This window comes from Salvelinus alpinus, chromosome 8, assembly GCF_045679555.1.
Source record: "Salvelinus alpinus chromosome 8, SLU_Salpinus.1, whole genome shotgun sequence".
In the NCBI taxonomy this organism is placed as follows: Eukaryota; Metazoa; Chordata; class Actinopteri; order Salmoniformes; family Salmonidae; genus Salvelinus; species Salvelinus alpinus.
The window spans coordinates 17,724,788-17,749,823 of record NC_092093.1 but is presented as its reverse complement, the minus strand read 5'-3'; the positions used below and the strand labels follow the sequence as shown (position 1 = coordinate 17,749,823).

At 44.7% G+C, this 25,036-nt stretch overlaps 1 protein-coding gene across 2 annotated transcripts in view; it reads left to right on the top strand.

Annotated features, from left to right (window-relative positions):
- The window catches only part of LOC139582653 (synaptosomal-associated protein 25-A), a 49,477-nt gene extending 26,499 nt beyond the window's left edge, over nt 1-22,978 (top strand). For both annotated transcript variants that reach the window (XM_071412848.1, XM_071412849.1), the window contains exons 6-8: nt 6,155-6,274; nt 20,262-20,406; nt 21,415-22,978. In XM_071412848.1, the coding sequence (XP_071268949.1) occupies nt 6,155-6,274; nt 20,262-20,406; nt 21,415-21,483 (334 nt within the window). In that variant the 3' untranslated portion in view covers nt 21,484-22,978. The remainder of the gene's footprint in view (nt 1-6,154; nt 6,275-20,261; nt 20,407-21,414) is intronic.
- The last annotated feature ends 2,058 nt before the right edge of the window (nt 22,979-25,036 follow it).

Here is a 25,036-nt window from a genome sequence, read left to right as displayed (position 1 = left end):
ATTCTCCAAGTACCCTTCTCGTCCAAGCAAACTTCTCGTTTGCACACTTACATAAGAGTCCATAGAACAGCACCATTCTCCTCTTGCCAGACTATCAAAGCCACTATAGTTACTATTACTATAATAGCCATTATAGCCACTACTACTATCATAGCCACTATAGTTACTACTACTATCATAGCCACTATAGTTACTATTGCTATCATGGCCACTATAGTTACTATTACTGTCATAGCCACTATAGTTACTATTACTGTCATAGCCACTGTAAGATTCCAAGACTGCTTAACATTTTCCTCATCTGCATGTAAATATACACCATTAGACAACCTAAACAAGCTGACGTCTGTAGAGTAGATCAGTAGCAGCATGGCATGCGTGAGCCATTCTCTCCCTCTCTCTCTCTCTCTCTCTCTCTCTCTCTCTCTCTCTCTCTCTCTCTCTCTCTTTCGCTCTCTTTCGCTCTCTCTCTCTCTCTCTCTCTCTCTCTCTCTCTCTCTCTCTCTCTCTCTCTCTCTCTCTCTCTCTCTCTCTCTCTCTCTCTCTCTCTCTCTCTCTCTCTCTCTCTCTCTCTCTCTCTCTCTCTCTCTCTCTTTTGCTCTCTCTCTCTCTCTCTCTCTCTCTCTCTCTCTCTCTCTCTCTCTCTCTCTCTCTCTCTCTCTCTCTCTCTCTCTCTCTCTCTCTCTCTCTCTCTCTCTCTCTCTCTCTCTCTCTCTCTCTCTCTCTCTCTCTCTCTCTCTCTCTCTCTCTCTCACACACCCAACACAAGAATGACTACTGACTGGAATGACAGGAAAAGCATGACCCTTGAATGCCATGCATGCTGATAATGCACTGAGAGTAATGGTACACATGATGAAATACTGATGCTGATGATGTTCATGATGAACTCCTGTTATTTGTCATATAATTGTAGTAATTTACCACTATTATGGAAGCCACTAGAACATTTAGTATATGAGGTTGACTGAAACCCAGGGCTACATTCTAGTTCTCTAGATCTATACTGGAGAAAAAATCTCAACCCCCTGGATTTAACCTCTATTGTAGGTGTCATTTTTCTTATTTCAATCAAATGGAATTGATCCAATCAAATTGATTTGGTCCAATCGAATGGAATTGATCCAATCAAATGGAATGAAGCTTCTTCACTAGTAGGACGATTGGGATTTAATATTTTATCAGCCTGTCAATCAAAAGCGTTCACCTTGATGAGGGTCTGTCTGCATGTCTGATTTACATAATATCCAAATAGGTCCAGTTATACTGTAAGTTGATGGAGGTTATACAGTATGTGTTACCCAAACAGATTCACTCCCATCAGGGACTTGGGAGTTTATCACCCAAAACATATTTTTAGCTGATAAAAGGAGAAAGATAGAAAGCTATAGCGAGAAAGATACACATGGCACATGGAAAGGATGTGATAACCGAACTGTAGCATATACAACACAAATTGTATAACATCATTGAGACGGGTGAATGTAGGAGGAGAGGAGGAGAGTTAACCAGGCAGTATGTCTGACTGTGTGTGTTTACCACAGTGGTCTGTCAGCGCTGTCAGAGAGCCAAGAGAACCGTCGCCCCAGTCCATTTCTATAAATACTAGCTCAGTGGGAGGGTTTATAATCAGCAATCTTTTCTATCCTCTGATAAAACAAGAAATGTTACAGAAAGGAAATATCTACTGTCCCCAAGCTCCAAGGTTACAGAAAGGAAATATCTACTGTCCCCACGCTCCAAGTTTACAGAAAGGAAATATCTACTGTCCCCAAGCTCCAAGGTTACAGAGAGGAAATATCTACTGTCCCCACGCTCCAAGGTTACAGAAATGTTATATCTACTGTCCCCAAGCTCCAGGGTTACAGAAAGGAAATATCTACCGTCCCCAAGCTCCAAGGTTACAGAAAGGAAATATCTACTGTCCCCAAGCTCCAAGGTTACAGAAAGGAAATATCTACCGTCCCCAAGCTCCAAGGTTACAGAAAGGAAATATCTACTGTCCCCAAGCTCCAAGTTTACAGAAAGGAAATATCTACTGTCCCCACGCTCCAAGGTTACAGAAAGGAAATATCTACCGTCCCCAAGCTCCAGGGTTACAGAAAGGAAATATCTATTGTCCCCAAGCTCCAAGGTTACAGAAAGGAAATATCTATTGTCCCCAAGCTCCAAGGTTACAGAAAGGAAATATCTATTGTCCCCAAGCTCCAGGTTTACAGAAAGGAAATATCTACTGTCCCCAAGCTCCAGGGTTACAGAAAGGAAATATCTATTGTCCCCAAGCTCCAAAGTTACAGAAAGGAAATATCTATTGTCCCCAAGCTCCAAGTTTACAGAAAGGAAATATCTACTGTCCCCAAGCTCCAAGTTTACAGAGAGGAAATATCTACTGTCCCCAAGCTCCAAGTTTACAGAGAGGAAATATCTACTGTCCCCAAGCTCCAAGGTTACAGAAAGGAAATATCTACTGTCCCCAAGCTCCAAGTTTACAGAGAGGAAATATCTACCGTCCCCAAGCTCCAAGGTTACAGAAAGGAAATATCTACTGTCCCCAAGCTCCAAGGTTACAGAAAGGAAATATCTACTGTCCCCAAGCTCCAAGTTTACAGAGAGGAAATATCTACCATCCCCACGCTCCAAGTTTACAGAAAGGAAATATCTACTGTCCCCAAGCTCCAAGGTTACAGAAAGGAAATATCTACCGTCCCCAAGCTCCAGGGTTACAGAAAGGAAATATCTATTGTCCCCAAGCTCCAAGTTTACAGAAAGGAAATATCTATTGTCCCCAAGCTCCAAGGTTACAGAAAGGAAATATCTACCGTCCCCAAGCTCCAGGGTTACAGAAAGGAAATATCTATTGTCCCCAAGCTCCAAGTTTACAGAAAGGAAATATCTACCGTCCCCAAGCTCCAGGGTTACAGAAAGGAAATATCTATTGTCCCCAAGCTCCAAGGTTACAGAAAGGAAATATCTATTGTCCCCAAGCTCCAAGGTTACAGAAAGGAAATATCTACTGTCCCCAAGCTCCAAGTTTACAGAAAGGAAATATCTACTGTCCCCAAGCTCCAAGGTTACAGAAAGGAAATATCTACTGTCCCCAAGCTCCAAGTTTACCGAAAGGAAATATCTACTGTCCCCAAGCTCCAGGGTAACAGAAAGGAAATATCTACTGTCCCCAAGCTCCAGGGTTACAGAAAGGAAATATCTACTGTCCCCACGCTCCAAGTTTACAGAAAGGAAATATCTACTGTCCCCACGCTCCAAGTTTACAGAAAGGACATATCTACTGTCCCCAAGCTCCAAGGTTACAGAAAGGAAATATCTACTGTCCCCAAGCTCCAAGTTTACAGAAAGGAAATATCTACTGTCCCCAAGCTCCAAGGTTACAGAAAGGAAATATCTACTGTCCCCACGCTCCAAGGTTACAGAAAGGAAATATCTACTGTCCCCAAGCTCCAAGTTTACAGAAAGGAAATATCTACTGTCCCCACGCTCCAAGTTTACAGAAAGGAAATATCTACTGTCCCCAAGCTCCAAGGTTACAGAAAGGAAATATCTACTGTCCCCAAGCTCCAAGTTTACAGAAAGGAAATATCTACTGTCCCCAAGCTCCAAGTTTACAGAAAGGAAATATCTACTGTCCCCAAGCTCCAGGGTTACAGAAAGGAAATATCTATTGTCCCCAAGCTCCAAGGTTACAGAAAGGATATATCTATTGTCCCCAAACTCCAAGGTTACAGAAAGGAAATATCTACTGTCCCCACGCTCCAGGGTTACAGAAAGGAAATATCTATTGTCCCCAAGCTCCAAGGTTACAGAAAGGATATATCTATTGTCCCCACGCTCCAAGGTTACAGAAAGGAAATATCTATTGTCCCCAAGCTCCAAGTTTACAGAAAGGAAATATCTACTGTCCCCAAGCTCCAAGGTTACAGAAAGGAAATATCTACTGTCCCCAAGCTCCAAGGTTACAGAAAGGAAATATCTACTGTCCCCGCGCTCCAAGGTTACAGAAAGGAAATATCTACTGTCCCCAAGCTCCAAGTTTACAGAAAGGAAATATCTACTGTCCCCAAGCTCCAAGTTTACAGAAAGGAAATATCTACTGTCCCCAAGCTCCAAGGTTACAGAAAGGAAATATCTATTGTCCCCAAGCTCCAAGTATACAGAAAGGAAATATCTACTGTCCCCAAGCTCCAAGGTTACAGAAAGGAAATATATACTGTCCCCAAGCTCCAAGGTTACAGAAAGGAAATATATATTGTCCCCAAGCTCCAAGGTTACAGAAAGGAAATATCTACTGTCCCCAAGCTCCAGGGTTACAGAAAGGAAATATCTATTGTCCCCACGCTCCAGGGTTACAGAAAGGAAATATCTACTGTCCCCAAGCTCCAAGGTTACAGAAAGGAAATATCTACTGTCCCCAAGCTCCAAGGTTACAGAAAGGAAATATCTACTGTCCCCAAGCTCCAAGGTTACAGAAAGGAAATATCTACTGTCCCCAAGCTCCAAGGTTACAGAAAGGAAATATCTACTGTCCCCACGCTCCAAGGTTACAGAAAGGAAATATCTACTGTCCCCAAGCTCCAAGTTTACAGAAAGGCATTAAATCAATTCAGCCATTTGGTTGCAGACTGAGGACAGACAGACATGGTTTTAGGGAAAGAAATGAAATGAAAAGAAAAACACAGGTAAATATAAAAACGATAGCTCAGGGTTCTCTCATGTTCCATGTTGAATGTTATGAAGCAGAGAACATTTTAAATAATTGCCTACTAGATACAGTATATCATACATTTCACACAGACAGATCTTTTGTGATGATTGTTACCATCTTAACAACTGCAGTGTACTAATAGACTCATTAGACGGAGCCTGAAGCATAGACTCACCCAGGGCCTCCTTTGACACTTGTCATGGTTAGATCTCTGTCAGACAGAGTACATAGAAAATCTAGATACAGCTATATAATTAGTCTTCAATTCATCTTGTTTACCTCGCAGTATTTGTTAGATCCACTGCTATATACTTCTAATAATGTATTTATATATTTATAAAGCGTATTTCTCACACTCGAGGCGCTAAAAGGTATTGCATAAATAATATTTATTCCCTGAATCAAAATCAAATCAAATTGTATTTGTCACACGCGCTGAATACAACAGGTGTAGGTAGACCTTACCGTGAAATGCTTACTTACAAGCCCTTAACCAACAATGCAGTTTTAAGAAAAATATTTACTAAATAAAATTACATTTTTTTTTTTTTAAAGAGTAACAATAAAATAACAATGACGAGTGTATATACAGGTGGTACCGGTACCGAGTCGCGAAACCGAAATCGAGGAAGCCTACGTTTTGTCAAAGATCTCATCTTCTGACTGAGCCGGATAACTTTCACTGATCGACCTTAAGTCTATGTAGTTTCCTTCATTACGAGATTTACAACCTGAACAAGACACTTGATGTTGAAAAAGAAGCATACTCTACAGTAGGGTGTTACATTCTGTTACGTCCCTCCAGTTTGTTTTCTTTTGCAGTTCTTCACACCTGTCCCCAACGATGTGGCAGTCCAGTCCTGTTTCTCAGTGTTGTCTGTCTGCCAAAGCCTTGTGTCTCTGTTCTCTGTCACGTATAGTCACACTGAGTCTGTGTCTCAGATGGCACCCTATTCCCAATGCTGGATGTGTGTAGGGAATAGGATGCCATTTCAGATGCAACCTAGGATATACCTTTGTGAGGGGGGAGGTGGGGGGGACATTTCAATATGAAGGAATGCTTTGGGGCGGGTGGGGGAGGGTGGCACAAAGTGAGTAATCCTAACTGTTGTTTACAAAATGCATGTAAATACTAATGTCACATCTTTCAGCTGGGAAAAGGCATGTGTCTCAGCATACCTTATGCCTTAATACAGTACAGTATGTTATATACCTAGGAGATATAACATCGCATCACACTAATGATGATACAATTAGAGAATGATGGAATGACCAAACCCATGCCTGCTCTCTCTGCTTTGCTTGGTTAGTCTCTAGTCTTCAAGCTATTTCTCATATTTCTATGTGACGGATCGATGCATGATGCTACAGTTACACCTGATAGATGATATCTAGCAGTGGTTAAGCCTCACCCTCCTCTTCCTCGGTCCACTGCAGGATGAAGAGTGGAGGCAGCAAGGCTTGGGGGAACAACCAGGATGGAGTGGTGGCCAGCCAGCCTGCCCGCGTGGTGGACGAACGCGAACAGATGGCCATCAGTGGAGGATTCATCCGCAGGTGAGGGGGGTTAGGGTTGGGGGGGTGACGTGGAGGAACCGGTGGGTTGTTGCTGTAGGGACCAGGGATATCCTGTTAGATAGAGTTGATGGAGCTGTAGGGACCAGGGATATCCTGTTAGATAGAGTTGGGGGAGCTGTAGGGACCAGTGATATCCTGTTAGATAGAGTTGGGGGAGCTGTAGGGACCAGGGATATCCTGTTAGATAGAGTTGATGGAGCTGTAGGGACCAGGGATATCCTGTTAGATAGAGTTGAGGGAGCTGTAGGGACCAGGGATATCCTGTTAGATAGAGTTGGGGGAGCTGTAGGGACCAGGGATATCCTGTTAGATAGAGTTGAGGGAGCTGTAGGGACCAGGGATATCCTGTTAGATAGAGTTGAGGAGCTGTAGGGACCAGGGATATCCTGTTAGATAGAGTTGAGGGAGCTGTAGGGACCAGGGATATCCTGTTAGATAGAGTTGAGGGAGCTGTAGGGACCAGGGATATCCTGTTAGATAGAGTTGAGGGAGCTGTAGGGACCAGGGATATCCTGTTAGATAGAGTTGAGGGAGCTTTAGGGACCAGGGATATCCTGTTAGATAGAGTTGAGGGAGCTGTAGGGACCAGGGATATCCTGTTAGATAGAGTTGAGGAGCTGTAGGGACCAGGGATATCCTGTTAGATAGAGTTGAGGGAGCTGTAGGGACCAGGGATATCCTGTTAGATAGAGTTGAGGGAGCTGTAGGGACCAGGGATATCCTGTTAGATAGAGTTGGGGGAGCTGTAGGGACCAGGGATATCCTGTTAGATAGAGTTGAGGGAGCTGTAGGGACCAGGGATATCCTGTTAGATAGAGTTGAGGAGCTGTAGGGACCAGGGATATCCTGTTAGATAGAGTTGAGGGAGCTGTAGGGACCAGGGATATCCTGTTAGATATAGTTGAGGGAGCTGTAGGGACCAGGGATATCCTGTTAGATAGAGTTGAGGGAGCTGTAGGGACCAGGGATATCCTGTTAGATAGAGTTGAGGGAGCTGTAGGGACCAGGGATATCCTGTTAGATAGAGTTGGGGGAGCTGTAGGGACCAGGGATATCCTGTTAGATAGAGTTGAGGGAGCTGTAGGGACCAGGGATATCCTGTTAGATAGAGTTGAGGAGCTGTAGGGACCAGGGATATCCTGTTAGATAGAGTTGAGGGAGCTGTAGGGACCAGGGATATCCTGTTAGATATAGTTGAGGGAGCTGTAGGGACCAGGGATATCCTGTTAGATATAGTTGAGGGAGCTGTAGGGACCAGGGATATCCTGTTAGATAGAGTTGAGGGAGCTGTAGGCACCAGGAATATCTTGTTAGATAGAGTTGAGGGAGCTGTAGGGACTATGGATATCCTGTTATATAGAGTTGAGGGAGCTGTAGGGACCAGTGATATCCTGTTATATAGAGTTGAGGAACTGTAGGGACCAGGGATATCCTGTTATATAGAGTTGAGGGAGCTGTAGGGACCAGGGATATCCTGTTATATAGAGTTGATGAGCTGTAGGGACCAGGGATATCCTGTTATATAGAGTTGAGGGAGCTGTAGGGACCAGGGATATCCTGTTAGATAGAGTTGAGGGAGCTGTAGGGACCAGGGATATCCTGTTATATAGAGTTGAGGGAGCTGTAGGGACCAGGGATATCCTGTTATATAGAGTTGGGGAGCTGTAGGGACCAGTGATATCCTGTTATATAGAGTTGAGGAGCTGTAGGGACCAGGGATATCCTGTTATATAGAGTTGGGGAGCTGTAGGGACCAGGGATATCCTGTTATATAGAGTTGGTGGAGCTGTAGGGACCAGTGATATCCTGTTATATAGAGTTGAGGAACTGTAGGGACCAGGGATATCCTGTTATATAGAGTTGAGGGAGCTGTAGGGACCAGGGATATCCTGTTTTATAGAGTTGAGGAGCTGTAGGGACCAGGGATATCCTGTTATATAGAGTTGAGGGAGCTGTAGGGACCAGGGATATCCTGTTAGATAGAGTTGAGGGAGCTGTAGGGACCAGGGATATCCTGTTAGATAGAGTTGAGGGAGCTGTAGGGACCAGGGATATCCTGTTATATAGAGTTGAGGGAGCTGTACGGACCAGGGATATCCTGTTTTATAGAGTTGAGGGAGCTGTAGGGACCAAGGATATCCTGTTAGATAGAGTTTAGGGAGCTGTAGGGACCAGGGATATCCTGTTATATAGAGTTGAGGGAGCTGTAGGGACCAGGGATATCCTGTTAGATAGAGTTGAGGCAGCTGTAGGGACCAGGGATATCATGTTAGATAGAGTTAAGGGAGCTGTAGGGACCAGGGATATCATGTTATATAGAGTTGAGGGAGCTGTAGGAACCAGGGATATCCTGTTTTATAGAGTTGGGGAGCTGTAGGGACCAGGGATATCCTGTTAGATAGAGTTGAGGGAGCTGTAGGGACCAGGGATATCCTGTTATATAGAGTTGAGGGAGCTGTAGGGACCAGGGATATCCTGTTATATAGAGTTGAGGGAGCTGTAGGGACCAGGGATATCCTGTTATATAGAGTTGGGGAGCTGTAGGGACCAGGGATATCCTGTTTTATAGAGTTGAGGGAGCTGTAGGGACCAGGGATATCCTGTGTTATAGAGTTGGGGAGCTGTGGGGACCAGGGATATCCCGTTATATAGAGTTGAGGGAGCTGTAGGGACCAGGGATATCCTGTTAGATAGAGTTGAGGGAGCTGTAGGGACCAGTGATATCCTGTTATATAGAGTTGGGGAGCTGTAGGGACCAGGGATATCCTGTTATATAGAGTTGAGGGAGCTGTAGGGACCAGGGATATCCTGTTAGATAGAGTTGAGGGAGCTTTAGGGACCAGGGATATCCTGTTAGATAGAGTTGAGGGAGCTGTAGGGACCAGGGATATCCTGTTATATAGAGTTGAGGGAGCTGTAGGGACCAGGGATATCCTGTTATATAGAGTTGAGGGAGCTGTAGGGACCAGGGATATCCTGTTAGATAGAGTTGAGGGAGCTGTAGGGACCAGGGATATCCTGTTAGATAGAGTTGAGGAGCTGTAGGGACCAGGGATATCCTGTTATATAGAGTTGAGGGAGCTGTAGGGACCAGGGATATCCTGTTAGATAGAGTTGAGGGAGCTGTAGGGACCAGGGATATCCTGTTAGATAGAGTTGAGGGAGCTGTAGGGACCAGGGATATCCTGTTTAATAGAGTTGGGGAGCTGTGGGGACCAGGGATATCCCGTTATATAGAGTTGAGGGAGCTGTAGGGACCAGGGATATCCTGTTAGATAGAGTTGAGGGAGCTGTAGGGACCAGTGATATCCTGTTATATAGAGTTGGGGAGCTGTAGGGACCAGGAATATCCTGTTATATAGAGTTGAGGGAGCTGTAGGGACCAGGGATATCCTGTTAGATAGAGTTGAGGGAGCTTTAGGGACCAGGGATATCCTGTTAGATAGAGTTGAGGGAGCTGTAGGGACCAGGGATATCCTGTTATATAGAGTTGAGGGAGCTGTAGGGACCAGGGATATCCTGTTAGATAGAGTTGAGGGAGCTGTAGGGACCAGGGATATCCTGTTAGATAGAGTTGAGTGAGCTGTAGGGACCAGGGATATCCTGTTAGATAGAGTTGAGGAGCTGTAGGGACCAGGGATATCCTGTTAGATAGAGTTGAGGGAGCTGTAGGGACCAGGGATATCCTGTTAGATAGAGTTGAGGGAGGTGTAGGGACCAGGGATATCCTGTTAGATAGAGTTGGGGGAGCTGTAGGGACCAGGGATATCCTGTTAGATAGAGTTGAGGGAGCTGTAGGGACCAGGGATATCCTGTTAGATAGAGTTGAGGAGCTGTAGGGACCAGGGATATCCTGTTAGATAGAGTTGAGGGAGCTGTAGGGACCAGGGATATCCTGTTAGATATAGTTGAGGGAGCTGTAGGGACCAGGGATATCCTGTTAGATAGAGTTGAGGGAGCTGTAGGGACCAGGGATATCCTGTTAGATAGAGTTGAGGGAGCTGTAGGGACCAGGGATATCCTGTTAGATAGAGTTGGGGGAGCTGTAGGGACCAGGGATATCCTGTTAGATAGAGTTGAGGGAGCTGTAGGGACCAGGGATATCCTGTTAGATAGAGTTGAGGAGCTGTAGGGACCAGGGATATCCTGTTAGATAGAGTTGAGGGAGCTGTAGGGACCAGGGATATCCTGTTAGATATAGTTGAGGGAGCTGTAGGGACCAGGGATATCCTGTTAGATAGAGTTGAGGGAGCTGTAGGGACCAGGGATATCCTGTTAGATAGAGTTGAGGGAGCTGTAGAGACCAGGGATATCCTGTTAGATAGAGTTGAGGGAGCTGTAGGGACTAGGGATATCCTGTTATATAGAGTTGAGGGAGCTGTAGGGACCAGTGATATCCTGTTATATAGAGTTGAGGAACTGTAGGGACCAGGGATATCCTGTTATATAGAGTTGAGGGAGCTGTAGGGACCAGGGATATCCTGTTATATAGAGTTGATGAGCTGTAGGGACCAGGGATATCCTGTTATATAGAGTTGAGGGAGCTGTAGGGACCAGGGATATCCTGTTAGATAGAGTTGAGGGAGCTGTAGGGACCAGGGATATCCTGTTATATAGAGTTGAGGGAGCTGTAGGGACCAGGGATATCCTGTTATATAGAGTTGGGGAGCTGTAGGGACCAGTGATATCCTGTTATATAGAGTTGAGGAGCTGTAGGGACCAGGGATATCCTGTTATATAGAGTTGGGGAGCTGTAGGGACCAGGGATATCCTGTTATATAGAGTTGGTGGAGCTGTAGGGACCAGTGATATCCTGTTATATAGAGTTGAGGAACTGTAGGGACCAGGGATATCCTGTTATATAGAGTTGAGGGAGCTGTAGGGACCAGGGATATCCTGTTTTATAGAGTTGAGGAGCTTTAGGGACCAGGGATATCCTGTTATATAGAGTTGAGGGAGCTGTAGGGACCAGGGATATCCTGTTAGATAGAGTTGAGGGAGCTGTAGGGACCAGGGATATCCTGTTAGATAGAGTTGAGGGAGCTGTAGGGACCAGGGATATCCTGTTATATAGAGTTGAGGGAGCTGTAGGGACCAGGGATATCCTGTTTTATAGAGTTGAGGGAGCTGTAGGGACCAAGGATATCCTGTTAGATAGAGTTTAGGGAGCTGTAGGGACCAGGGATATCCTGTTATATAGAGTTGAGGGAGCTGTAGGGACCAGGGATATCCTGTTAGATAGAGTTGAGGCAGCTGTAGGGACCAGGGATATCATGTTAGATAGAGTTAAGGGAGCTGTAGGGACCAGGGATATCATGTTATATAGAGTTGAGGGAGCTGTAGGAACCAGGGATATCCTGTTTTATAGAGTTGGGGAGCTGTAGGGACCAGGGATATCCTGTTAGATAGAGTTGAGGGAGCTGTAGGGACCAGGGATATCCTGTTATATAGAGTTGAGGGAGCTGTAGGGACCAGGGATATCCTGTTATATAGAGTTGAGGGAGCTGTAGGGACCAGGGATATCCTGTTATATAGAGTTGGGGAGCTGTAGGGACCAGGGATATCCTGTTTTATAGAGTTGAGGGAGCTGTAGGGACCAGGGATATCCTGTGTTATAGAGTTGGGGAGCTGTGGGGACCAGGGATATCCCGTTATATAGAGTTGAGGGAGCTGTAGGGACCAGGGATATCCTGTTAGATAGAGTTGAGGGAGCTGTAGGGACCAGTGATATCCTGTTATATAGAGTTGGGGAGCTGTAGGGACCAGGGATATCCTGTTATATAGAGTTGAGGGAGCTGTAGGGACCAGGGATATCCTGTTAGATAGAGTTGAGGGAGCTTTAGGGACCAGGGATATCCTGTTAGATAGAGTTGAGGGAGCTGTAGGGACCAGGGATATCCTGTTATATAGAGTTGAGGGAGCTGTAGGGACCAGGGATATCCTGTTATATAGAGTTGAGGGAGCTGTAGGGACCAGGGATATCCTGTTAGATAGAGTTGAGGGAGCTGTAGGGACCAGGGATATCCTGTTAGATAGAGTTGAGGAGCTGTAGGGACCAGGGATATCCTGTTATATAGAGTTGAGGGAGCTGTAGGGACCAGGGATATCCTGTTAGATAGAGTTGAGGGAGCTGTAGGGACCAGGGATATCCTGTTAGATAGAGTTGAGGGAGCTGTAGGGACCAGGGATATCCTGTTTAATAGAGTTGGGGAGCTGTGGGGACCAGGGATATCCCGTTATATAGAGTTGAGGGAGCTGTAGGGACCAGGGATATCCTGTTAGATAGAGTTGAGGGAGCTGTAGGGACCAGTGATATCCTGTTATATAGAGTTGGGGAGCTGTAGGGACCAGGAATATCCTGTTATATATAGTTGAGGGAGCTGTAGGGACCAGGGATATCCTGTTAGATAGAGTTGAGGGAGCTGTAGGGACCAGGGATATCCTGTTATATAGAGTTGAGGGAGCTGTAGGGACCAGGGATATCCTGTTATATAGAGTTGAGGGAGCTGTAGGGACCAGGGATATCCTGTTATATAGAGTTGGGGAGCTGTAGGGACCAGGGATATCCTGTTTTATAGAGTTGAGGGAGCTGTAGGGACCAGGGATATCCTGTTTTATAGAGTTGGGGAGCTGTGGGGACCAGGGATATCCCGTTATATAGAGTTGAGGGAGCTGTAGGGACCAGGGATATCCTGTTAGATAGAGTTGAGGGAGCTGTAGGGACCAGTGATATCCTGTTATATAGAGTTGGGGAGCTGTAGGGACCAGGGATATCCTGTTATATAGAGTTGAGGGAGCTGTAGGGACCAGGGATATCCTGTTAGATAGAGTTGAGGGAGCTTTAGGGACCAGGGATATCCTGTTAGATAGAGTTGAGGGAGCTGTAGGGACCAGGGATATCCTGTTATATAGAGTTGAGGGAGCTGTAGGGACCAGGGATATCCTGTTATATAGAGTTGAGGGAGCTGTAGGGACCAGGGATATCCTGTTAGATAGAGTTGAGGGAGCTGTAGGGACCAGGGATATCCTGTTAGATAGAGTTGAGGAGCTGTAGGGACCAGGGATATCCTGTTATATAGAGTTGAGGGAGCTGTAGGGACCAGGGATATCCTGTTATATAGAGTCGAGGAGCTGTAGGGACCAGGGATATCCTGTTATATAGAGTTGGGGAGCTGTAGGGACCAGGGATATCCTGTTATATAGAGTTGGTGGAGCTGTAGGGACCAGTGATATCCTGTTATATAGAGTTGAGGAACTGTAGGGACCAGGGATATCCTGTTATATAGAGTTGAGGGAGCTGTAGGGACCAGGGATATCCTGTTTTATAGAGTTGAGGAGCTTTAGGGACCAGGGATATCCTGTTATATAGAGTTGAGGGAGCTGTAGGGACCAGGGATATCCTGTTAGATAGAGTTGAGGGAGCTGTAGGGACCAGGGATATCCTGTTAGATAGAGTTGAGGGAGCTGTAGGGACCAGGGATATCCTGTTATATAGAGTTGAGGGAGCTGTAGGGACCAGGGATATCCTGTTTTATAGAGTTGAGGGAGCTGTAGGGACCAAGGATATCCTGTTAGATAGAGTTTAGGGAGCTGTAGGGACCAGGGATATCCTGTTATATAGAGTTGAGGGAGCTGTAGGGACCAGGGATATCCTGTTAGATAGAGTTGAGGCAGCTGTAGGGACCAGGGATATCATGTTAGATAGAGTTAAGGGAGCTGTAGGGACCAGGGATATCATGTTATATAGAGTTGAGGGAGCTGTAGGAACCAGGGATATCCTGTTTTATAGAGTTGGGGAGCTGTAGGGACCAGGGATATCCTGTTAGATAGAGTTGAGGGAGCTGTAGGGACCAGGGATATCCTGTTAGATAGAGTTGAGGGAGCTGTAGGGACCAGGGATATCCTGTTATATAGAGTTGAGGGAGCTGTAGGGACCAGGGATATCCTGTTATATAGAGTTGGGGAGCTGTAGGGACCAGGGATATCCTGTTTTATAGAGTTGAGTGAGCTGTAGGGACCAGGGATATCCTGTGTTATAGAGTTGGGGAGCTGTGGGGACCAGGGATATCCCGTTATATAGAGTTGAGGGAGCTGTAGGGACCAGGGATATCCTGTTAGATAGAGTTGAGGGAGCTGTAGGGACCAGTGATATCCTGTTATATAGAGTTGGGGAGCTGTAGGGACCAGGGATATCCTGTTATATAGAGTTGAGGGAGCTGTAGGGACCAGGGATATCATGTTAGATAGAGTTGAGGGAGCTTTAGGGACCAGGGATATCCTGTTAGATAGAGTTGAGGGAGCTGTAGGGACCAGGGATATCCTGTTATATAGAGTTGAGGGAGCTGTAGGGACCAGGGATATCCTGTTATATAGAGTTGAGGGAGCTGTAGGGACCAGGGATATCCTGTTAGATAGAGTTGAGGGAGCTGTAGGGACCAGGGATATCCTGTTAGATAGAGTTGAGGAGCTGTAGGGACCAGGGATATCCTGTTATATAGAGTTGAGGGAGCTGTAGGGACCAGGGATATCCTGTTAGATAGAGTTGAGGGAGCTGTAGGGACCAGGGATATCCTGTTAGATAGAGTTGAGGGAGCTGTAGGGACCAGGGATATCCTGTTTAATAGAGTTGGGGAGCTGTGGGGACCAGGGATATCCCGTTATATAGAGTTGAGGGAGCTGTAGGGACCAGGGATATCCTGTTAGATAGAGTTGAGGGAGCTGTAGGGACCAGTGATATCCTGTTATATAGAGTTGGGGAGCTGTAGGGACAAGGAATATCCTGTTATATATAGTTGAGGGAGCTGTAGGGACCAGGGATATCCTGTTAGATAGAGTTGAGGGAGCTTTAGGGACCAGGGATATCCTGTTAGATAGAGTTGAGGGAGCTGTAGGGACCAGGGATATCCTGTTATATAGAGTTGAGGGAGCTGTAGGGACCAGGGATATCCTGTTATATAGAGTTGAGGGAGCTGTAGGGACCAGGGATATCCTGTTAGATAGAGTTGAGGGAGCTGTAGGGACCAGGGATATCCTGTTATATAGAGTTGAGGAGCTGTAGGGACCAGGGATATCCTGTTATATAGAGTTGAGGGAGCTGTAGGGACCAGGGATATCCTGTTAGATAGAGTTGAGGGAGCTGTAGGGACCAGGGATATCCTGTTAGATAGAGTTGAGGGAGCTGTAGGGACCAGGGATATCCTGTTAGATAGAGTTAAGGGAGCTGTAGGGACCAGGGATATCATGTTATATAGAGTTGAGGGAGCTGTAGGGACCAGGGATATCCTGTTTTATAGAGTTGGGGAGCTGTAGGGACCAGGGATATCCTGTTAGATAGAGTTGAGGGAGCTGTAGGGACCAGGGATATCCTGTTATATAGAGTTGAGGGAGCTGTAGGGACCAGGGATATCCTGTTATATAGAGTTGAGGGAGCTGTAGGGACCAGGGATATCCTGTTATATAGAGTTGGGGAGCTGTAGGGACCAGGGATATCCTGTTTTATAGAGTTGAGGGAGCTGTAGGGACCAGGGATATCCTGTTTTATAGAGTTGGGGAGGTGTGGGGACCAGGGATATCCCGTTATATAGAGTTGAGGGAGCTGTAGGGACCAGGGATATCCTGTTAGATAGAGTTGAGGGAGCTGTAGGGACCAGTGATATCCTGTTATATAGAGTTGGGGAGCTGTAGGGACCAGGGATATCCTGTTATATAGAGTTGAGGGAGCTGTAGGGACCAGGGATATCCTGTTAGATAGAGTTGAGGGAGCTTTAGGGACCAGGGATATCCTGTTAGATAGAGTTGAGGGAGCTGTAGGGACCAGGGATATCCTGTTATATAGAGTTGAGGGAGCTGTAGGGACCAGGGATATCCTGTTATATAGAGTTGAGGGAGCTGTAGGGACCAGGGATATCCTGTTAGATAGAGTTGAGGGAGCTGTAGGGACCAGGGATATCCTGTTAGATAGAGTTGAGGAGCTGTAGGGACCAGGGATATCCTGTTATATAGAGTTGAGGGAGCTGTAGGGACCAGGGATATCCTGTTAGATAGAGTTGAGGGAGCTGTAGGGACCAGGGATATCCTGTTAGATAGAGTTGAGGGAGCTGTAGGGACCAGGGATATCCTGTTAGATAGAGTTAAGGGAGCTGTAGGGACCAGGGATATCATGTTATATAGAGTTGAGGGAGCTGTAGGGACCAGGGATATCCTGTTTTATAGAGTTGGGGAGCTGTAGGGACCAGGGATATCCTGTTAGATAGAGTTGAGGGAGCTGTAGGGACCTGGGATATCCTGTTATATAGAGTTGAGGGAGCTGTAGGGACCAGGGATATCCTGTTATATAGAGTTGAGGGAGCTGTAGGGACCAGGGATATCCTGTTATATAGAGTTGGGGAGCTGTAGGGACCAGGGATATCCTGTTTTATAGAGTTGAGGGAGCTGTAGGGACCAGGGATATCCTGTTATATAGAGTTGAGGGAGCTGTAGGGACCAGGGATATCCTGTTATATAGAGTTGAGGGAGCTGTAGGGACCAGGGATATCCTGTTATATAGAGTTGGGGAGCTGTAGGGACCAGGGATATCCTGTTTTATAGAGTTGAGGGAGCTGTAGGGACCAGGGATATCCTGTTTTATAGAGTTGGGGAGCTGTGGGGACCAGGGATATCCCGTTATATAGAGTTGAGGGAGCTGTAGGGACCAGGGATATCCTGTTAGATAGAGTTGAGGGAGCTGTAGGGACCAGTGATATCCTGTTATATAGAGTTGGGGAGCTGTAGGGACCAGGGATATCCTGTTATATAGAGTTGAGGGAGCTGTAGGGACCAGGGATATCCTGTTAGATAGAGTTGAGGGAGCTGTAGGGACCAGGGATATCCTGTTATATAGAGTTGAGGGAGCTGTAGGGACCAGGGATATCCTGTTATATAGAGTTGAGGGAGCTGTAGGGACCAGGGATATCCTGTTAGATAGAGTTGAGGGAGCTGTAGGGACCAGGGATATCCTGTTAGATAGAGTTGAGGAGCTGTAGGGACCAGGGATATCCTGTTAGATAGAGTTGAGGGAGCTGTAGGGACCAGGGATATCCTGTTAGATAGAGTTGAGGGAGCTGTAGGGACCAGGGATATCCTGTTAGATAGAGTTAAGGGAGCTGTAGGGACCAGGGATATCATGTTATATAGAGTTGAGGGAGCTGTAGGGACCAGGGATATCCTGTTTTATAGAGTTGGGGAGCTGTAGGGACCAGGGATATCCTGTTAGATAGAGTTGAGGGAGCTGTAGGGACCTGGGATATCCTGTTATATAGAGTTGAGGGAGCTGTAGGGACCAGGGATATCCTGTTATATAGAGTTGGGGAGCTGTAGGGACCAGGGATATCCTGTTTTATAGAGTTGAGGGAGCTGTAGGGACCAGGGATATCCTGTTTTATAGAGTTGGGGAGCTGTGGGGACCAGGGATATCCCGTTATATAGAGTTGAGGGAGCTGAGGGAGCTGTAGGGACCAGGGATATCCTGTTAGATAGAGTTGAGGGAGCTGTAGGGACCAGTGATATCCTGTTATATAGAGTTGGGGAGCTGTAGGGACCAGGGATATCCTGTTATATAGAGTTGAGGGAGCTGTAGGGACCAGGGATATCCTGTTAGATAGAGTTGAGGGAGCTTTAGGGACCAGGGATATCCTGTTAGATAGAGTTGAGGGAGCTGTAGGGACCAGGGATATCCTGTTAGATAGAGTTGAGGGAGCTGTAGGGACCAGGGATATCCTGTTAGATAGAGTTGAGGGAGCTGTAGGGACCAGGTATATCCTGTTATATAGAGTTGTGAGCTGTAGGGACCATGGATATCCTGTTTTATAGAGTTGTGAGCTGTAGGGACCAGTGATATCCTGTTATATAGAGTTGAGGGAGCTGTAGGGACCAGTGATATCCTGTTAGATAGAGTTGAGGGAGCTGTAGGGACCAGTGATATCCTGTTTTATAGAGTTGGGGAGCTGTAGGGACCAGTGATATCCTGTTATATAGAGTTGAGGGAGATGTAGGGACCAGTGATATCCTGTTATATAGAGTTTAGGGTGCTGTAGGGACCAGGGATATCCTGTTATATAGAGTTGGGGGAGCTGTAGGGACCAGGGATATCCTGTTATATAGAGTTGGGGGAGCTGTAGGGACCAGGGATATCCTGTTATATAGAGTTGGGGGAGCTGTAGGGACCAGTGATATCCTGTTAGATAGAGTTGGGGGAGCTGTAGGGACCAGGGATATCCTGTTATATAGAGTTAGGGGAGCTGTAGGGACCAGGGATATCCTGTTATATAGAGTTGAGGGATCTGTAGGGACCAGTGATATCCTGTTATATAGAGTTGGGGAGCTGTAGGGACCAGGGATATCCTGTTATATAGAGTTGAGGGAGCTGTAGGGACCATGGATATCCTGTTAGATAGAGTTGAGGGAGCTGTAGGGACCAGGGATATCCTGTTATATAGAGTTGAGGGAGCTGTAGGGACCAGGGATATCCTGTTATATAGAGTTGAGGAGCTGTAGGGACCAGGTATATCCTGTTATATAGAGTTGAGGGAGCTGTAGAGACCAGGGATATCCTGTTATATAGAGTTGGGGGAGCTGTAGGGACCAGGTATATCCTGTTATATAGAGTTGAGGGAGCTGTAGGGACCAGGGATATCCTGTTATATAGAGTTGGGAAGCTGTAGGGACCAGGGATATCCTGTTTTATAGAGTTGGGGAGCTGTAGGGACCAGTGATATCCTGTTATATAGAGTTGAGGGAGCTGTAGGGACCAGGGATATCCTGTTATATAGAGTTGAGGGAGCTGTAGGGACCAGTGATATCCTGTTATATAGAGTTGAGGGAGCTGTAGGGACCAGTGATATCCTGTTATATAGAGTTGGGGAGCTGTAGGGACCAGGGATATCCTGTTTTATAGAGTTGGGGAGCTGTAGGGACCAGTGATATCCTGTTATATAGAGTTGAGGGAGCTGTAGGGACCAGGGATATCCTGTTATATAGAGTTGAGGAGCTGTAGGGACCAGGGATATCCTGTTTTATAGAGTTGAGGGAGCTGTAGGGACCAGTGATATCCTGTTATATAGAGTTGAGGAGCTGTAGGGACCAGGGATATCCTGTTATATAGAGTTGAGGGAGCTGTAGGGACCAGTGATATCCTGTTATATAGAGTTGAGGAGCTGTAGGGACCAGGGATATCCTGTTATATAGAGTTGAGGGAGCTGTAGGGACCAGTGATATCCTGTTATATAGAGTTGGGGAGCTGTAGGGACCAGGGATATCCTGTTTTATAGAGTTGGGGAGCTGTAGGGACCAGTGATATCCTGTTATATAGAGTTGAGGGAGCTGTAGGGACCAGGGATATCCTGTTATATAGAGTTGAGGGAGCTGTAGGGACCAGGGATATCCTGTTATATAGAGTTGGGGGAGCTGTAGGGAAAGGGCAGTTTGATGGGAGGCAGAATGTCTACAGGTATGGCGATAGGGAGAGGGGGGGTAAACAGATAGAGGTGGAGGTCATGAACGATTTCCATATGAAGCTTTAAAGGTGTGTGTAAGGACGATAGGGGTTGTGAGCAGTAGTTACCATCTGCTGGTATGACGGGGGTAGCGTAGAGCATTTTGTTGAGGGTACACAGGGTGTTGTTTAGCCAGCTGTTTGGGCAGGAGGCTGAGGTTCTCAAAGCAGGAGAAATCAAAGGTGAAGCATGTACAGGACCAATATGTAACATAACATGTGCATACACACACCCCATTTATAGTCTCACACATTTTAGGTCTCTCTTTGTGTGTGTGTGTGTGTGTGTGTGTGTGTGTGTGTGTGTGTGTGTGTGTGTGTGTGTGTGTGTGTGTGTGTGTGTGTGTGTGTGTGTGTGTGTGTGTGTGTGTGTGTGTGTGTGTGTGTGTGTGTGAGCTTAAATTCAGTTCCTTAACCAGGTGTGTGTTTCTTCCACAGGGTAACGGATGATGCCAGAGAAAATGAGATGGATGAGAACCTGGAGCAGGTGGGAGGCATCATCGGTAACCTGCGCCACATGGCCCTGGATATGGGCAATGAGATCGACACCCAGAATCGCCAGATCGACAGGATCATGGAGAAGGTACTGCTGCTGTTCCTCTATTGATCCTCTATTGGTCCTCTATTGATTGTCTATTGGTCCTCTATTGATCCTCTATTGATTCTCTATTGGTCCTCTATTGATCCTCTATTGATCCTCTGTTGATTCTCTATTAATCCTCTATTGGTCCTCTATTGATACTCTGTTGGTCCTCTATTGATCATTTATTAGTCCTCTATTGATCCTCTATTGGTCCTCTATTGGTCCTCTATTGATTGTCTATTGTTCCTCTATTGATCCTCTATTGGTCCTCTATTGATCCTCTGTTGATCCTCTGTTGATCCTCCATTGGTCCTCTATTGATCCTCTATTGATCCTCTATTGGTCCTCTATTGGTCCTCTATTGATCCTCTATTGGTCCTCTATTGATACTCCATTGATCCTCTGTTGATCCTCCATTGGTCCTCTATTGATCCTCTGTTGATCCTCTATTGGTCCTCTATTGATCCTCTATTGGTCCTCTATTGATCCTCTATTGATCCTCCATTGGTCCTCTATTGATTGTATATTGGTCCTCTATTGATCCTCTATTGATCCTCCATTGGTCCTCTATTGGTCCTCTATTGATTGTCTATTGGTCCTCTATTGATCCTCTATTGATTCTCTATTGATTCTCTATTGTTCCTCCATTGATCCTATATTGATCCTCTATTGATTCTCTATTAATTCTCTATTGGTCCTCTATTGATTCTCTATTGATTCTCTATTGGTCCTCTATTGATCCTCTATTGATTCTCTATTGGTCCTCTATTGATCCTCTATTGATCATCTGTTGATCCTCTATTAATCCTCTATTGGTCCTCTATTGTCTATCTGCTATTATTTAGAGTTGTTGTCCAAATATTTTTTACTTCACATGACAAACAAGAGTCATTAGCCTCACATGTCAAAATGTTATTATCTGTGTATATTATCTGCAAAACAGAACCACAAATAACTAATGTTCCTCTCTCTCTCTCGCTCTCTCTCTCTGCCCCTTTCTTTATACAGGCTGATTCCAACAAGACCAGGATTGATGAAGCCAACCAGCGGGCCACAAAGATGCTGGGCAGTGGCTAAGCTCCCGGAGCACGTTGCTTCTCCCGCAAGCGCAGTTTGTCACAAGGCGCAAACATGCTTTTATCATGGTATTTACCTTCTAGGTTTGCACACATGCACATATCACCTCCCCCCATTGTAAATGTTGTTATGTGTATTGTCTGTCTGGCTTTTTCAATGATTGTCCTCGTAAACAAAAGTATTTCTTATACTCCGTATCATTCTTTCCAAAGGTTGTATATAGTGCTGACTCGATGGCTCTAGCTCACTTGTGAAGTTTTTATTCTCTTTATCAAATATATATATATATATATATATATATATATATATATATGATATATATGTGATATATATATCATATATATATATGTATAAAGGTACACTGCTGGATGACAAGTATAATAGGAATGCTATACAAGGTGTTTTTCCTTTTCAGTATATCAGTATTGTCTTAGTAAAACTGTGTCATTCCATCAGCTGCTGTCATGCTCCTTATTTTGATGTTGTCATGACGAATGAAGAAGAGGAAAAAATAAGATGATAACAAACGATAGTAAATTCAAAAAGCACTTACGTACAATCACTGTCTTTGGTTCCTTTCCCTCACCGCAATTATCATGAGTTACTGTTTAGACAATGTGCAACTAGATTTGCTGTAATAGACATTGCATTCCAAGTGATGTGAATTGTGCGTTCTGCATGACAAATGGTAGATTTTAGAGTCATATACATAAAACCTGTCTTAAAAATATATAAAAACAATAACATGGCAGTAGCAAAGTTGACAAAAGCATGCTCAGTATTAGGACACAGTTGAACGTTCCATACTCTCCTGCAAGTTTGCAATAGTGCCACTATTCCTGTCAAAATATATTTACAGACTGTGACCATCGTTGTAAAATAATGCAAAATGATTTTAACGTGAAGAGATGATGATGGAAGAATGAGGATATGGCTGTAACCGCAAAAAATGATGTGTTTTTTTCTAAATGAATATGCAGTTCAGTGAAGATATGGAATACGTGCTGAAGGGTGAGGTACTGGTTGTGTATTGTATCATAGATTTTGGATGCTCTGAAAAAATGAACAAATTACACATTGTTTGCAATGTAAAGCAAAGACGCGTATTTCTGAGAGACCTTACTTTTATAAGAAGACTGTATCCTGTTAGTTTAATCTCCCCGTGTGGTTTGTTATTGGTAAAATAATAATGATAACTAAATAATATGAATATCATAATAATAACAAGTTTTGAAACAAAAAATGGCATACAAAAGTTTTGTTTGCTTCTGTACTTTTAGAGCTATGCACACCAAATCACCAAGATGTTGAGTAGTTAGAATAATATGATGAACAAATACCTTCTCTGAATGACACAATAGATTAAACTGTGAGATTGATGTCCTCAAAACGCATGTGATATTCAAACTCCCTCTGTATCCTGTCAGTTTGTGAAGTCGTGGAACATTTTGTAGCTAGCTGAATTGATTAAAAGTAATAAACCCTATTCTCTGTGCTCTGTGTAAATTGGTCTTTATTTCTCTTGTCAATCAATGGTTTGTCTCCGTAGAAAAACAGTTGTTAATACAGTTGAAGTCGGAAGTTAACATACACCTTAGCCAAATACATTTAAACTCAGTTTCTCACAATTCCTGACATTCAATAGTAAAAATTCCCTGTCTTAGGTCCGTTATGATCACCACTTTATTTTAAGAATGTGAAATGTCAGAATAATAGTAGAGAGAATTATTTATTTCACCTTTAATTTCTTTCATCACATTCCCAGTGGGTCAGAAGTTTACATACACTCAATTAGTATTTGGTAGCATTGCCTTTAAATTGTTTAACTTGGGTCAAATGTTTTGGGTAGCCTTCCACAAGCTTCCCACAATAAGTTGGGTGAATTTTGGCCCATTCCTCCTGACAGAGCTTGTGTAACTGAGTCAGGTTTGTAGGTCTCCTTGCTCGCACATGCATTTTCAGTTTGGCCCACACATTTTCTATAGGATCGAGGTCAGGACTTTGTGATGGCCACTCCAATACCTTGACTTTGTTGTCCTTAGGCCATTTTGCCACAACTTTGTAAGTATGCTTGGGGTCATTGTCCATTTGGAAGACCCATTTGCGACCAAGCTTTAACTTCCTGACTGATGTCTTGAGATGTTGCTTCAATATATCCACATAATTTAGCTTCCTCATGATGCCATCTATTTTGTGAAGTGCACCAGTCCCTCCTGCAGCAAAGCACCCCCACAACATGATGCTGCCACCCCCGTGCTTCACGGTTGGGATGGTGTTCTTCGGCTTGCAAGCCTCCCCCTTTTTCTTCCAAACATAACAATGGTCATTACGGCCAAACAGTTCTATTTTTGTTTCATCAGACCAGAGGACATTTCTCCAAAAAGTATGATCTTTGTCCCCATGTGCAGTTGCAAACCGTAGTCTGGCTTTTTTGTGACGGTTTTGGAGCAGTGGCTTCTTCCTTGCTGAGCGGCCTTTCAGGTTATGTTAATATATCTCGTTTTACTGTGGATATAGATACTTTTTGTACCTGTTTCCTCCAGCATCTTCACAAGGTCCTTTGCTGTTGTTCTGGGATTGATTTGCACTTTTCGCACCAAAGTATGTTCATCTCTATGAGACAGAACGTGTCTCCTTCTTGAGCGGTATGGCGGCCGAGTGGTCCAATGGTGTTTATACTTGCGTACTATTGTTTGTACAGATGAACGTGGTACCTTCAGGCGTTTGGAAATTGCTCCCAAGGATGAACCAGACTTGTGGAGGACTACAATTTTTTTTCTGAGGTCTTGACTGATTTCTTTTGATTTCCAATGATGTCAAGCAAAGAGGCACTGTGTTTGAAGGTAGGCCTCGAAATACATCCACAGGTACACCTTCAATTGACTCAAATGATGTCAATTAGCATATCAGAAGCTTCTAAAGCCATGATATCCTTTTCTGGAATTTTCCAAGCTGTTTAAAGGCACAGTCAACTTAGTGTATGTAAACTTCTGACCTACTGGAATTGTGATACAGTGATACAGTAAACAATTGTTGGAAAAATGACATGTGTCGTGCACAAAGTAGATGTCCTAACCGACTTGCCAAAACTATAGTTTGTTAACAAGAAATGTGTGGGGTGGTTGAAAAACTAGTTTTAATGACTCCAACCTAAGTGTATGTAAACTTCTGACTTCAACTGTATATGTCTGTCTTTATCTGTTAGTCAGACTCACCTGGACAAAGACATCAATATTGTTTTACCCACACTGACATACAGTATAACAGCAACATAATATACATCTAAATGTGTATGAACATTTAAGGTGTATTGAACGGTATGTGTAATGACAACCTGAACCCCCAGTATAGAGTGACAGTGCCTTCAGACAGTACTCTATCCAGACCCCTTGACTTATTCCACATTTTGTTGTTACAGCCTGAATATTTTTCTCAACCATCTACACACAATACCCCATAATGGCAAAGTGAAAACATGTTTTTTGACATTTTAGCAAATGTATTGAAAATGAAATACAGAAATACCTCATTTACGTACAGTACAAGTCAAAAA